The sequence below is a fragment of the Odontesthes bonariensis genome, chromosome 12 (genome assembly GCF_027942865.1).
Source record: "Odontesthes bonariensis isolate fOdoBon6 chromosome 12, fOdoBon6.hap1, whole genome shotgun sequence".
Taxonomy (NCBI): domain Eukaryota; kingdom Metazoa; phylum Chordata; class Actinopteri; order Atheriniformes; family Atherinopsidae; genus Odontesthes; species Odontesthes bonariensis.
The window spans coordinates 6,820,052-6,836,533 of NC_134517.1; the positions used below are offsets into that span (position 1 = coordinate 6,820,052).

Consider the following 16,482-nt stretch of genomic DNA (forward strand, 5'->3'; position numbering starts at 1 on the left):
TCACTCAGTCATCTTCACTCTTACCTGCCCTCTCCCTGCAGGCTTTAACCCAGTGTGGAATGAAACTCTAAATTTTGTCATCCACGTCCCTGAGCTGGTGCTGGTTCGCTTTGTGGTGGAAGACTACGACAAGGCATCCAGGAATGACTTCATTGGGCAGTTCACTCTTCCATTGACATGCGTCCAGGCAGGTGAGCGGGAAACGGAAGTCTTCCATCTCATTGCAACGGTTGAAATTTAGGATGCACAATATCTACATGTCAACAGCCAGTCAATAAAGACTTTAAAATATTGGCATCAGCCAAACATTTGACATGCAGGCAGAATTTGGTTATGGCATATTTCAGGACTGTCATGGAGAGAGGATACCAGGATATCCAAGCTTATTAAAGTATCATTTTTTCCTCAAGTTACTTTTTCTAATAAGTAAAAATGATAAATTAATTCTGCTAAAAGAAAAAGGCTTTGATGATTAGACCATCTTTATTGGCTTTCAAAATCTGTCAATACAGGTTGAAAAATATCAGGATATTGGCAAAAAAAATATATATATATTGTGCTTCCTTATTTTAAATATCTTGACAAAGTCTTACTGGTGGTTGTGTCCAGTGCCAGAGGAAGGCAAAATCATGATTTACTCAGTACAAATAGCTCATTTAATCCAAATTCTACCTCCTTCTTCCAGGATACCGTCACATACATCTGCTGTCTAAAGATGGAACTGCCATCCCGACCTCGTCACTCTTTGTCAACATCAGCATTTCAGAGCTCACTTGAAATGGTCAAGTGGGCGAATGTGAAGCCAGAGGGGGTTAAATGTCCAGTATGACCACAAACCTGACAAAAGATCGTAAACAGCATGCATCGGCAGTTTGATTCTGGCCATCTGTCAGATTAAAAGCACAGCAAATAAGCAGTTTACATGTCAAATGGTTTGGCATATACAGTAGTACCGGGACAAATTATGTCTGCTTGTATTTGATTGTTTTATTGCCTAAGATATCATTTTGCCTATGATATCATTTCATGGTTAAGTATTTATTGAAATTCTTTCAATATTCCTAGGCTTTGAATGTGAGTGAACATGAAGGACCACTGCACGTCATGACCATCTGAATACAAGTATCAGTACTGAAAGTCTATGGTTGACAATTATAAAATGGAATGTGAAAAATTTGCCAAAGATCAGTATTATAAATCTACAAATACACCTGGCCTCGCATTATGTTGGTAAATTTGTTGTTTACCTACAAAGTGCGTGCTTGAATGAAACACAGTATTTACTAATGTTAACATTTGTCAAGATGATGTTGTACATAATATAACTGTGTGTATGTCTATCGGTCTTAAAATTTTCAGAATGCTTAAACACCAATGAGTAAAATTCAGAAACACACAACCTCTGGCTCATGTAATTATCAATTGTGCATACTAACAATTCTTTTAAAATATAGGTACTGACAGATTTCTGCATCACTACTGTGTTTGTTCAGTGTTCTGTCTTGTTGCCACAACCTCTTCTCTTATGTCCTCTTCCTCATTGGCTGGAGGAAGTAGTTCACTGGTCATCCCAGGTGATACTCTCTCATCTAAAGTACCCTGTAGGGCCTCCTTTAAAGTGAGACTACCAGTTTCAGAGTCTCTCAGCACACCCTGCTCTACTGACATCTGTGGATGGTGCTTTTGCAGATGCTTGACCACCTGGAATTTCTGCTTGGCTCTGTAGGAGCAGTGGCGGCACCCAAAAGGCTGCTGCTTGGTGTGGGAGAGGTAGTGATGTCTAAGACCCGCCGGCCATCGGAAGGCCTTCTGGCACAGTCCACAAGTATACGGACGACCGTCGCTGTGCTGCTGCTGGTGGGTCTTCAGTATGAAACTAGTCTTGAAGGCTTTGCCGCATTTCTCGCAGACATAAGGGCGCGTATCACAGTGCTGTGTTGCCCGATGTACACGCAGGGCATCTGCTCTGTTAGTTCGGTAGTCACACTCATCACAGGCGTAGGGCTTCTCTCCTGGAGACAACAAAAAAATACTTTATTTTTCCTCAAACATTCTCCACACCGAATGTCTTAAAGGGATAGTTCGCCTCTTTTGACATGAAGCTGTATGACATCCCATATTAGTAATATAATTTATTAAATTTGACTTACCCCCCGCTGCGTCATGTGAGCTGAGTTCCAGCCTCGTTTTGGCGTTGACGAAGGTAGTCCGGCTAGTTGGCTGGGGCTTAAAAAATAAAGCGTCTTGCTTCTCAAAACAATATGCGTTCAAAAGAGTAATACATTTGCATCACAAAATCGTTCATCCAGAAAAAGTCAGACCTCACAATCGCTTGGCGCTATTTTTGCCTCCCTTCGTATCACTGTGTGCTGCCACCTGCCGATAGCCGCACCTGTTACAGTGTTTACTGCTCGGTCTGCACTTCGGTCTGCACGGTTTACACAGCACGCAGTGATAGGAAGGTAGAGAGAAATAGCGCCAAGCGATTGTGAGGTCTGACTTTTTCTGGGTGAACAATTTTGTGATGCAAATGTATTACTCTTTTGAACGCATATTGTTTTGAGAAGCAAGACTTTTTGGCTATTTTTTAAGCCCCAGCCAACTAGCTGGACTACCTTCATCAACGCCAAAACGAGGCCGGAACTCGGCTCACAGGACGCAGCAGGGGGTAAGTCAATGTTCAGAAATGATATACAGTGCACAGTGAAAATGAGTACACCCCTGTTGAAAAGTAACATTTTGAACAATATTTTAATACACACACAAGTTATTCCCAAAACGTGCATAGAGTAAGTTTAATACAACATCTGTTCAGCTTACAACAGAAAAGAAAGGTCAATAATATAACTTAAATGACATATTTGTCCATTTTTGTGAAATTATGCTGGTGCAAAAGTGAGTACACCCCTATGTTAAACTCCCTGAGAATGGGCCGTGTTGGCCCGAAATGTCATGAAATGAAAAGGCATTAAAAGGGAGGTCATCGTTGTGCGTTTCATCCTTGCCTTACATTGAAATTTTACATTTTGAGTCTGCACCAGGCTAAAAGAGACGTGTGTGAGATTTGACTGAAATCCTATGGAGAGTATCATGATCTGCTTCAGTAGTCACAGTACATGTTGACAAGCATGTTTCTTTTGGTGAAATTCAGCTTCCTACTGTTGATGGCATCCATACAGCCCCAAACCATGTCACTCCCACTACTATGCTTGACTTTAAGCATGGGGCACTTTTCTTTGTACAAATCACTTTTTACCACCACACATGCTTGACACCATCTAAAGCAAATTTGTTCATCTTGGTGTCATCAGATCACAGGACACGGTTCCAGCAATCCATATCCTTAGTTTGTTTGTCTCTGATGAGACAATGATAAACAAATTTGCTTTAGATGGTGTCAAGCCTGTGTGGTGGTAAAAAGTGATTTGTACAAAGAAAAGTGCCCCATGCTTAAAGTCAAGCATAGTAGTGGGAGTGACATGGTTTGGGGCTGTATGGATGCCATCAACAGTAGGAAGCTGAATTTCACCAAAAGAAACATGCTTGTCAACATGTACTGTGACTACTGAAGCAGATCATGATACTCTCCATAGGATTTCAGTCAAATCTCACACACGTCTCTTTTAGCCTGGTGCAGACTCAAAATGTAAAATTTCAATGTAAGGCAAGGATGAAACGCACAACGATGACCTCCCTTTTAATGCCTTTTCATTTCATGACATTTCGGGCCAACACGGCCCATTCTCAGGGAGTTTAACATGGGGGTGTACTCACTTTTGCACCAGCATAATTTCACAAAAATGGACAAATATGTCATTTAAGTTATATTATTGACCTTTCTTTTCTGTTGTAAGCTGAACAGATGTTGTATTAAACTTACTCTATGCACGTTTTGGGAATAACTTGTGTGTGTATTAAAATATTGTTCAAAATGTTACTTTTCAACAGGGGTGTACTCATTTTCACTGTGCACTGTAGCTAATATGGGATGTCATACAGCTTCATGTCAAAAGAGGCGAACTATCCCTTTAAAATGTTGACATATGCAACTATTTGTGTGAATCAGCATTGAAGTATTTCCCTAATATTAAAAACATGTTTGAGTACTATAATTATTATCTTTTATGTTTAGCTGGTACCTGTGTGCTTGGTCATGTGATACTTCAGCTGAGTCGCCCACTTGCATTTGTAGCCACACTCTGGACAAAGGTACTTCTTCTCTTCTTGGTGAACTCTCATGTGAAGCTTTGGTAGAAATGATTTAAAATGTTATTTCATGTGTTTTTCAACCAAACCAAAGCCCATGACTTTCTTAAAACTGCTTCTTTACAAAATCAGTAGGATCTCAGCGGCATTTAAAATTTTTCAATCATGACATTAAAGTTTCATTTTGAGTTATTTGTGTAAAAGTAACAACATCCACGAGTAACAACACTACTGCACTAAAGTCTTTTTGGAATTTTGCATTCAAAGAGATTTCAGATTTTAAAGCAATCTTTGACAGCGGTCTTGAGCAATAGTTCTCCAGGATTTCCTACGGTCTTTATAACCTTTTCATTAGACTTTGGCAGCTTTATCAATCATTTATAGTTCAGTACTTTGACCTCACCGGTTTATTAAGCTATTTAACACTGTTAAATGTACCTTTCTCAAGGCATGAATTCGTTTTATGTCTAAACATTAAAAAAAGAAATCTCAGTAAAAAAAACATCTTAAATTGTATGTTTAGGCACTCTGTTACTAGGTTGCTAGGTGCAAAGACATATGCTTTCTTCCCATCACTTTAGTTGCATCCATGAAAAAAAAAAAGACTGAGATAGCACAGTCTGACAGACACAAATGGTATTTTTGCACCAGCAAGGTGATTACCAAAGACTTGGCATAACTCAGTGTGTGGTGTGTCCTGAACAAATAAGGAAACTCAAGAAGTGGAGGACAAAAGAAAGAGGGCTGACCTAAAAAACGTCTACAGCAGATGAACAACATAACAATAAAAAATGTCTTTCAGAAAAAGGAAAAGGTCCTGCAAAGTATCCTAACACAAGACCTGAAATGCATGTGACCCTCAAATTGAGTGCTTCAACAAAGCCTCATGGAAGGGTGGCTGTTAAGAATACATTCTTAAGTAAGGGGAACAAGTGCAAAAAGGCTGAGCTATGCCAAATGACACAACTGGATTAAAATCAGTGGCAACAGGTCTTATGGAGGGATGAATCCTGCCTACAGCCCAGACCTCAATATTACTGAAGCAGTGAGGGATAATGTTGATAGAGAACGGAAGAAAAGGCAGCCAACATCCAAAGAAGAGCTTTGGAATGTCCTTCAAGTAGCCCGGAGAACTATTCCTGAAGACTACTTAAATAAGTTACAAAAAGGTTGGTCTATGAGGGTTCAGGCTGTGTTGAAAAACAAAAGTTGGTCATGCCAAATATTGACTTTCCATCTCTTTGGAATTATACATTTTTTTAATATACCGTACTTTTCCATTTATGTTCCCAAATGTTTCAATAGATTGCTGCACCAATTTCCCATTTTCCTTACGACAGATAAAGAGATGGCTCAAGACTATTTCTATGGGCTACCTTTCACTTGTTCTACCCCTCTGTCATTAGACGTACCGTGTCAGTGTCTGGAGGAAGTTAAACACCTGGATGAGAGAGAATTTTCTAAAATAAAATGAAAACAAAACTGAGATCATTCTGTTTGGTATCAAAGAGAAGAGGGTCAGCGTTGGTAAATATCTTGAGACTCGGGCCCTTACAATCACTGACCAAGTTCATAACCTTGGAGTGTTGATAGACTCAGATCTGACTTTCAGCAGCCAGATCAAAGCTGTCACCAAGGCAGCTTTTTACCATCTCAGAAACATCAACAGAATTAAAGGTTTCCTCTCCCAAAAAGACCAGGAGAAACTCATCCATGCATTCATCTCCAGTAGACTTGATTACTGTAATGGTCTTTTAACTGGACTTCCCAAAAAGAGCATTAAACATCTGCAGCTCATCCAGAACGCTGCTGCTAGAGTTTTAACCCAGACTAAGAGATCTGAACACATCACACCAGTTTTACAATCTTTACACTGGCTTCCAGTCAGTCACAGAATAGATTTTAAAAGCCTGCTACTGGTTTACAAATCCCAGAATGGTTTAGGCCCAAAATACATCTGTGATATGTTCAGAGAATATAAACCTAGCAGAGCTCTTAGATCCAAGGTCAGCTGGTCAAGACCAGAGTGCAGACTAAACATGGAGAAGCAGCATTTAGCTGTTATGCTGCAAACAAGTGGAACAAACTGCCAGTGGAGATTAAACTTTCACCAAATGTAGACATTTTTAAATCCAGGTTAAAAACAGTTCTTTTCTCATGTGTCTATGCATGAAATCTGCACGATATCTTTTAATTTATCTGGACTGTTGCTTGTTTTTAAATTCATTTAAATTATTTTAATTGTTTCTCTTTATATTCTTTTATGTATTTTTTAATGCTTCTTACACTCCCTGCTCCAATGTTTTTATTTTATGTGAAGCACTTTGAATTGTTTTGTACATGAAACGTGCTATACAAATAAATTTGATTTGATTTGATTTGATTAGATGTCTGCCCTGTTGTTTCTGAGTGGTCCCCTTTATCTCAGATGCAACATCTGTATCATGATGTCAAGTTGTCTCTTTTAAGATGACGGCAACCACATCAATTAAAGAAACAAATGTTAGATGAGCATATAATTTGCTGTGGCCATACCAATAAGTTTAGCCTTTGCACAGACCACAATTTTACAAAAGAACTCTCTCGTAATCCTGGCATGTTGATGCCAAAGTACGTGGTTCTACCATCAGAAAGTCTGGTCAAGGTTGAGCCTCATGGGAACTGCACAAGAAGGAAACCGTTGCGATAAAACAAGAACATCAAGGTAAGACTGAAGTTTGCCAATGAGCACATAGACAAACATAAAAAAAATCTTAATGTACTTTGTAGGGATAAATGTCAAATAAATAATCTGGTCAGTGTAACAGGAGATGTGTATGGCATAAACCACAGATTTTGAGCAAAAGAAGCTCATACCAGTTTTGAAGCAAGGGGGTGTAGATGTCATGAACTAGGGCTACTTTGCTGGAGCAGGGCAATGCAACCTCAGAATCAAAGAATCCACCAAGGATTTTTCATTGTGTCCGTTAGGAACCTTAGAAAGATCAGACACTATCTATTTTGACACTGAAGTGGAGGGGAACTTTGCAACATGGCAATGACCCAAATCGTTCCAGTAAATCCACCAAGAAATGGCACAGAATAGAAATAGCCTAGTCAAAAACCTGGACCTCAAACCTATTTTTATAATGTGAGATTATTCAATTGGGCTGCGCATGCAAAAACTCCTCAGACATTGCACATCTTAACTCTTTCGGTGCCATAGACGTCAATTTAAAAAAAAAAAACGTTGACTGCCAAAGACGTCTATAGACGTCAATTGCGTTTTTTAACGGAGCGGGCTGGGGAACAATCTAGCGGAGTTTGTCACTAAATCTTAGGCTTGTAAACACTAAACAGAGAATATACTGGCAAAATTACCCGCAAGGTGGCAGCAGTGCCACTTTGCACAAAAAAAAGCTTGTTTTCTAAATTTTTTGGTCAAAAACAGCTGTTTTTGGTGAAACCAACCTATGTTCTACTGTCTATTACTAAAGGACTGAAAATGGTAGAAACAAACTTTTTTTTCCTGATGAAAGAAGAGAGTCTACTCTTTCTTTTGGTAATTTCGGTGTGTACATAGTCATAAGACACTTTTCTGTGGGTCTTGGAAAATCAGTCAAAATACTGTAAAACACTTGGCAGTATGGGCACAGCCCTTTTACAGACAGCCGTTTCACTTCCTATTCGCCCCATTATAAAAAATTTGGCTGCAGTTCAGTTGATTTTGTCTGGGGGCGCTGGCGAGCGAGTGCAGAATGATCATTGGCCATAGGGCTGGCGCTAATAACTCAAAAAATGTCCCCGCTAGCGGCTGAAACCTGAAAATATTACTCTGATTTCTGACAGAGGGATGTTAATTTATATCGAAAGTACAATAACCTGGGAGTTATAGCTTTCTGTTTTCTTACAGGTCTGGCATTTGCGAGTCAGTCTCCGCTAGCATCTAGCTAACGGAATCTGAAGAACGCACGGCTGATTACGACCGGCTGCTTTACGGCACTCGTCCACTGTGCCAGAGTGCTAACCTGGTGCTGCTAACAACAACCAAAGCTAAACCAGAGGCTAGTCAGAGAGTATGTAAAAGGGCTGTGCTGAAATCTGTAACTATTTGAGCTAACCCTTCTCTGCTAGCTCAGCGCTAGGACTGACCATGCCGTGAAGTGATGCCACATAGGCGACGTCACTCGGGATGCAATACTGACAATAAATGTGTATTTTAAACTAATCTAGTGAGTCTAAAAAATCAAACCAAGTGCCGTTTGAAAGGATAATTTATCCTGCCTTTAGGAAAATTAAAGTGAAAAAATATAAAAAATTCTATCCAAAGCAATGGCTGCATCTAAGGTGGATCTCATAGTATCACCAGAGAGTTTTGCCTGCTCTGCACTGCTTCGTTGGTGCCCCTAGAGTGCAGTACCACCCGGAAAAAGCCGCCAGCTTTCCCTCTCCTCATAATAGAGACTCTCTGGTATGGGTCTCTCTGCACTGAAAATGGCTGGCAGCCAATGAGTTAAGAGAGAATTTCATATTAAGGAGTTATGCAAGTCAATGTGGGTTACTGGTCATGGGATTATTTCAGCCAAAAGAGAAATGTTGTCTATTGGGATAGAAGGTACTTTCCTTATACCCCTATTTGAACTTTTTCCAAGTAGGAATTGTCTCGATGTACTGCATCACATTCATCTATAAATATGGTTTGAAAGAGGATCAAATATTGATTTGTTTATATTTCTTGACAAATAACTAAATATTTAAAGAACTGTCTTCATTTTCTTGTCATGACTGTTGCAATATATAGTAGAACGTACTGATTATGCATGAGAAGGGGAACCTGTTATGAGGCTTTTTGTCTTCAAAACACCAATCATCCAATAAACTCTGAGGTTACCTTCAATCTAGATGGATCCGTGCAGGTGTAAGTGCATTGGTCACAGCTATAAGGCTTCTCCCCAGTGTGAATGCGAACGTGCCATGTTATCTTCTGCTTGTTTTGTGTGGAATAATTGCAGTCTGTGCATTTGTACAAGCGCTTGCTTCCATGTGAACGGAGGTGCTGCTCCAACACCAGCTGATGGCGACAAGTAAACCGACAAGTGCTGCATTTGAGGGGCTTGCCCTCTGGGGATCCCTCTTCGTGTTCATTCATAAGGTGTTGAGCCAGCATCTGCCTTGTTTTGGTAGCAAAGTGGCAAAGCTGACATCGATGTGCCAGATGAGTTCTCTGATGAATCTCGAGGCTTTCCTTTGTCTCAAAAGATTCCTGACAGGTGGCGCATTTTACCTGTGGGTGCCTGCTCTGTTGGTGGGCCTTCAGTGTGATCTCACTGCTACACGTGTAGTCACACTTCTTGCATAACAAACAGACCAGAAGCTGGTGGATGCGCTTGCAGTGGTTTCTTAAAGCGATCTCTGAACTAAACTGGGCGTCACAATGGGTGCAAACGTGCTGTAACTCCCCTGTATGACACCTGTGGTTGTGCCGTCTCACGTCGTCAAGTGTATAACCGCTGAAGTCACACAGTGAGCAGAAGTGTTTAGGCTGTTTGTTGTGGATGCGCATCTTATGCTGACGTAATTTGGCGACAGCCCCAAAGGTCTTGTCACACATGTCGCAGCCGTGACGGCCAATCCCCGTATGCAGAGATTCATGCTCCTCCAGGCGATACCGCCGTGTGGTGCTGAAAGGGCAGTAGCGGCAAAGGTGAGGTTGAACACCTTTGTGTTTTAGTGCAATGTGATGATTCATGCATCGCTCTTGTTTACAGCTGAAAGTGCAGTGCCTGCAATGCAAATGTCTGGGTTTTGCAACATGAAACTTTTCTTTTTTATGAATATGCAGAATGTGACGAGTTAAAGACATTTTAGATTTGGCTACAAATGAACACCAGCTGCATTGGACTTCCCCAGGCTTCATGCAGCCTTTCTTTTCATGGCTCTCTAATGCTCTTTTATTGCATTTAAATGCACAGTTTGGACAACCAAAAAGTTTATGTTTCTTAGAAACTTTCACAAGACCTTCTTCAGTCTTCTCCACAATGCCCTCTCCGTCCTTCAGCAAACCATCACTGCTTTGGTCATCCATTTTAGAAACCATTTGATTTTCCTTACTGCTCGTAATTTCTCTGCAGCTTGAGAGGTGCCATTTAACTGCTAGTAGCTTGAATGATGAGAAACTGCACAGCTTGCATTTAAATTTCCCATCTTTTTTTATGTAAAGGGTCTTTGTCTGCAGGGAAACTTTTCCAAGTTTGTTGATCGATTGTTTTTTCACAAGCTTGACATTTGGAAGCTTATTTGTCTGAGTTTTGTTATTCTGACGCTCTGGAACAGCAGATGCAGAGGTATGAGACGTGCATGCTCCCTGCTCTTGCAGATGAAATTTACGATGTTTTAATGCTGTGGAAATCTTATTTGGTGAGGATAAAAACTCCACCTGATCTGAACTTGTTTCCCCTTCCACTTTTTTGGACACTTCTTGATCTTTAGTAGTACGCAATCTCTGTGTTTTGCGTGGAAGTGCTGGGCACTTCTTTTTAAGGTGGTTATCGAGACCACGCAACTGTTTGAACTGCCGACCACAGGCCTGGCACTTGTGTCCCTTTGTCCTGCCATGGCACAAAGATCGGCAGTGCCGCTTTAAAGCTGTCTCCCTAGACGTTACATACGGGCAATTGTCACAGCGATAAACATCTTCAGTTGGCACCACAAGCATCTGCACCCGCCCCTCTAAAACCATGGCCTCTGCTTGGTCCTTGTCATGTTTCTTCATAGCTTTCAGATGCGTCTCAGATTGTGATGGCTGACCTTGTTCAGGCAGAAAAGCAGAATCTTTTGTTTTGCCACTATTTTCCACCTGAGACGTCTGAGTCTGAACCTCTATGGGATCGACAGTTTGACATGTAATATTCAAAGGCTCACACGCGTCATCAAAATCACTTTGTTCGCACTCGCCTGGCACGGCTACATCGTCTTCCTCTGATGAGCTTGAAGGGGCAGAATCCTCTGCCCTTCCTTGTGATGACTCGGGCCTGTTATGATTCAAAATGGGTGCGCTTGCACAGTTATTCTTCTCATTTTGCAAAGGTGGGTTTTGGTCATCGTTGGTTGTTAGTGTTGTTAACACAAGAGTACAGTACTGCTCAGGACTGTTGGCAGATGGAGAACGGTCTGGAACAGCTTCATTAACAACTTTTTGAGCTACAACATTGGATTGCTCTCGGATGTCAGTAGCTGCAGATGAAAGAGGCCCATCGCAAGAGGACTGTTCGGACTGCTCGTAATAAACTTGTGGTCTTATGTAAAAATCCTGCACAAACTCATTCGAGTTTGTCTCCTTCTCCTTTGCTGCATAGTTCTCCAACCATGCTTTGTCCCCCGGCACGTACCCGTGGGCTTTCTTCTTGTGAAGGAAGAGGCTGATGCTACTGAAGGAGGAATAGATGCAGAGGGCACAGCGAAACTCTTTCAGTCTGGTGTGTTTGCAGTTCTCGTGGTTCTGAAGTGCCTGTCGGAAGCAGGTGGTGTAGGTGCAGTATTTGCACTTCAACACCACAGGCTGTTTCCCCTCTCCAGAATGTTTGGACAACATGTGATTGCGGAGCTCATATTTGCGTTTGCAGGCGTAAGCGCAGATCTCACACATGAGCGTTTTAGCCTGATGTCGTAATTTGTGGCTGTTGAGCTGGTCCATGCGGTGGCATCGATATGGACATTGATCGCACGAATACCTAGGAGGGGACACAGAGAGCTTGGTCATATTGATGCATATAGAGCACTGCATTCTAAAATGCTAAAATAATTGTCAGAAGGCATAAAATATCTTAGGTATTAAGCCATAACGTGCTTTATGCATGGTTGACAAGACAATGAAATTGAGAGGAATACAATCTGAGTTCGTACAATGGGTTTGGATTGGATTTTACCTCGCTCTGCCAAGCCAGCTAAGCTGATATCACAGGGCAGTGTAAAACTCTGCAGACTGCTGATAGGTCAGAGACACCAGGAACCTTTTATACACTATGCCACTAACAGGGTTACACCACTTCCTAAACATAGGGGTGTTTCAATTTTGCAAAACAGTTTCACAATAAAAATTAGTGTTTCCTAAAGGCATGAATATTAAAAAAACATCCATCCCTTTTCCTCTTCAGTTACCTTTTACCGGACCTCTGCCCACCAGAGAAGCATTTGCTTAAACACCCTAGTTCACTGCAGTCTACTATACGGTCAGCCATTTTGCAATTTCTGTCTGAAATTTCAACTGAAACTTTTCATTCACTACAAACCCATCGAGTGGTCCAACAAAAGTAGTGTTACAGAATAAAGAAGCTGTACACTACATCATTAAGTATAGACCATCAGGCGCTGACAGTGTGCTGACGCAAGCTGCAGCTAGCTGGCACCAATGTCCGCAGCCCATTAAGTGCACTTTTCTTAGCTTGTGAAAAAAAATAATACTCTAGAGACAGCTAAAAAATTAAGTGGTTTTTCTCTTTTTCTCGCCCGAGATGCAGGATTTCAGAAACGATTAGCAATATATGTTAAGGAACCCCTTCTGATAAAAATAACAAAGATGTTAGAGATAAGTTGTAACGTACCCAGCTTTTTAAATATTTGAATATGAGCTATGATGGTTTCACCGTGGGTCTAACAACAGTTGTTTACCAACAGTTGTAAACCGTATCCTGCTGGTGTTTTTTTGTGTGAAGCGTGACTGCAAATACAATGTATAATTACAAAGCATTCAAATAGTCATAGTGAAATATATCAGCAGCTGTCTGTCCCAACCCACTAGTGATTCTTCGATATGGTAAATGCATCTTTATGTTTGTGTTTATGTTTATGCATTTAGCAGACGCTTTTATCCAAAACGACTTACAAATGAGGATATAACATTACAACTAACATCAAATCTAACAATTAGCTACATAGAAGGAAACCACTAGTCAGTGTGTCAGAGGTGACAGTGAAGAGATAGAGTGCAGGCATAGAGGGAAGTACAGAAAGAGAAAGTGAAGTAGAGGGAGAAATGCATAAACCAGTTCTTATGTAACTCAAATCCTTTCACAAAAAACTTTACCAAATACTATTTAATTGTTTCTGTAATTGAAGAACTGTATTTAATGCACACGTTTTGGTCTGACAACCCATAAAGTCTTGGGAGCATAAAAAATGCAAGATGTAGGCATAGTTTATTTAAGTATGTTTGGGCCCTCATCGACTGAACCAAATTCACAAAGGAGCCAGAAAAAGATCAATCAGTTGGTAAAAAGTCTGAGTGTATTTCATTCGATAACAGCGTGGACTACACAGCTGTAACCACATCATAATTTTTTGATCTATTTGTGCCCAGCAGTCCCAAAACAAATTTAAGATATAAATCTTGAATGAGAGACGTATTAACCGTCTACCTGAGGTCTCCCGCATGCTTCCTCATGTGAACGTTGAGATAGTGCTTCCATTTAGTGACATATCCACATTCAGTGCACATAAAGTTCTTATCATCTGAGTGAGTGAGCATATGTCTAGAGAGGTAGGACTCATCTCGACACCTGAAGTCGCACAGGCTGCACTTGTGGGGCTTCTCACCTGTAAAAACAAAAAACAAAAACAAACACTGAACACAAGTAATTTAAACAGAGTAGCTAAAACAATAAGCTCTTTGAAAATAAAATGTAAAGACGGAGGATGCCGTAAGGTGAGAATCGTATGATTAAACCACCATCAATTCAATCCTCACCACTGTGCATCAACATGTGTCGCTTCAAACCACGTTTATGCGAGGTGACGTAGCTGCACTGAGAGCAGCGGTGGATCTTCTCGTTAGCGTGCAAATGTCCAATGTGCTGGTCAAACTCCACAGGATTGAATGTCACAAAGGAGCAAAAGTCACAGCAAAGCTTTTTATTACCAGGGTGACCATGACGCTGGTGCTGGAGGAAGACGGTTTTATTGGAGCAAGAGAAATCACACTCTGAGCAGTGGTAGGCGAGGTGTGTTCGATAATGAGCCTCCATGTCCAGCTCGCTTTGAAAGATGGCACTGCAGGCGTGGTGACGACACTCCGCCGCTTTGACTCCATGCACTTCAGCGGTGTGTTTAAGAAAGTCTTTACGCTGAGAACTCTGGAAAGGACAACTCTCTTGGAAACAGGTCAACTGTTTGCTGTCTGAAGGGATGTTGTGCGCCTTCATGTGAGCCTTGAGTGCCCTGCTTTGGCGAAAGCTTTGACCGCATGTGGGACAAAGATAGTTGTGATTTTTCATGTCGTCCTCTGCCTCATCGACATGCACGCTGACGAGATGGCGGCGGATCGCGTTCCTCTCTACAGCAGAGTAGTCACACAAGTGACAGTGATGGATCTTGTCACCAGCCTCTCGGAGTCTGTGTATGCGTAACTTGCTTTTGCTGGTGAAAAAACGCTTGCATGTGGGGCACTGGAGGCTGGGGTCAGGGAAATGTAAACGAAAATGCTCCTGCAGGTGAGAGCGCATCTTGAAGCACCGGCGACATTTCGGACAGGTGTGGGTGCGGTAAATATGCTCCGATCCCTCTGCAAGGTACTCTAACGGACAAGAACAGATTTGTTAGAAAAGTGCTTGTTAAAAAAGAATAAAATACATTTGTCTTTGTCTCCTTAACAACAGGTCACATGAATCCACCAAGCAGAAGCTTGCATACCTTTAGATGGGAGAGGTGCAGCACTCATTGCTGAAGTGTTTTCTTTTTTCACTGCCTTTCTTGAACGTTTTGCATCATCCCCTTGGCTCTCAAGCTCTTCTTCAAATTCATATTGTGGTAAAGATGACATGGATTTCCGTTTTCTATTTTCCCTTGAGGGAACCTGAGTCAGGTGACCTCCATTAGTGCATACTGTGGATTCCTTTCCTAAGAATAATATGAAATGGACATAAAAATCATGCTCTACCACATATGCAGTTTGAATGTAATAAGAAAATGACAATTCTCTTTTTGTATCTCAGAAATTTTGTCATTGTATGCTTACCTTGATGGTTATTTGGCAGGTGGTCGTGCTCCAAAATGTGACCACTAAAGTGTTTTGTATTTTGAGTGACAAAGTCACAGTGAAAACAGCCAAATGGCATGTGGCTCCTCCAATGTATTTCCATCTCACCCCGTGTGTGAAATGACATTTTACAGGACCGGTAGGTGCAAGGTATAAGATCCAGACCATGCACTGACATCAAGTGGGCTTGATACACCCGACGGTCTGAGCTGTTGAACTGACAGTTGTGCTCAGAACAAGCAAATGGGCCTTTCAGTTCATAATTGCTGTGGTTGGTTTTAAAATGGTATCTCAGAGCAACTGGCTTAGAAAAGACTTCATCGCACTGAGAACACTTGTAACTGTCCGCCTGCCCTTTACTGGGTGCAGATATTTGCCTTTTTGAACAGGGGTGCGAGACAAAAGTAGTACTGTCTGAGAAACTTTGTCCACATTTGTCACATGGATATTCCTCTGTCTCCATCGTGTCTGAAAAACAGTGCACAGAGAAAACGAGGTATATATAAAAAAAGGCTTCTTATGCTCATATTTTGGACAAATGTCATATAGATACGTAGAATACATTAGAAATCAAGCTATTAGTTTTAGCTATTAGTGGCATGTTGTATTCCTATTCATTAAAACCTCTTCGTAAAGACACCAGTGAAGTGAAGATAATAGTAATGTAAAAAATAATGAACAATTACTATAGACACAGATAGATGCTGATAAAGATACCACGATAATAACAATAGAAAGATAGTTTAGAGTTGGACCTACCGCCCGTGTTTTCACTGAAAATGTTCAGCTAAACAAAACATCAAGAGGTATTCGTTTCACCGTCTAGCAGGCAGCCATCCCTAGTTTTTAAATCCATCTTTAGTCCTTGTAACTAAAGCAGGATTCTTATTTTACATTAAGTGATAGACGTTTCAGTTTCACTTAGTGTAATGACATATAATTCATATATAAGATTGATAATAAGACAAAGTAGTGCTCAACGACAGCGCAGCCGTTATCGCGAGCTGGGCTAACGTGAGTTAGCTTTTTGTGATTTTTGCCGTGAAATGTTTTTGTCCCAATTCCTAATTATTAGTTGTTTTCACTGTTTCGGTGCAAACGATTTACAATACAAAATAAACAATAAATTATCAAGCCATAGTGTTAATTTAAGGTAGTTTCTATCTAAACTTGCAAGAAAAAAATAATGTCAACACGACACACTGCAGGAAAAGGGAACAAATGATCGTGAGCATTGGTAAATAGTCGGAATGATATTCTCCAAACAC

General features: G+C 41.0%; 2 protein-coding genes across 5 annotated transcripts in view; one reads left to right on the plus strand and one right to left on the minus strand.

The window, feature by feature from the left end:
* The window catches only part of plcd4b (phospholipase C, delta 4b), a 15,246-nt gene extending 13,191 nt beyond the window's left edge, over positions 1-2,055 (plus strand). For 3 of the 4 annotated variants that reach the window (XM_075479001.1, XM_075479003.1, XM_075479004.1), the window contains 2 exons: positions 42-191; positions 686-2,054. In XM_075479001.1, coding sequence (XP_075335116.1) covers positions 42-191; positions 686-777 — 242 coding nt within the window. In that variant the 3' untranslated portion in view covers positions 778-2,054. Of the gene's footprint in view, positions 1-41; positions 192-685 lie in introns of all 4 variants that reach the window. The other variant, XM_075479002.1, reaches the window with a different exon arrangement.
* On the minus strand, positions 484-16,432 carry znf142 (zinc finger protein 142). The gene is made up of 8 exons (XM_075478999.1): positions 15,974-16,432; positions 15,194-15,682; positions 14,869-15,075; positions 13,928-14,752; positions 13,599-13,776; positions 9,077-11,915; positions 4,140-4,245; positions 484-2,012 (listed from the first exon to the last, which is right to left on the minus strand). Exons 2-8 carry the CDS (start codon positions 15,675-15,677, stop codon positions 1,477-1,479), a joined length of 5,175 nt encoding a protein of 1,724 aa, XP_075335114.1. The 5' UTR covers positions 15,678-15,682; positions 15,974-16,432; the 3' UTR covers positions 484-1,476.
* Positions 16,433-16,482: the final 50 nt, after the last annotated feature.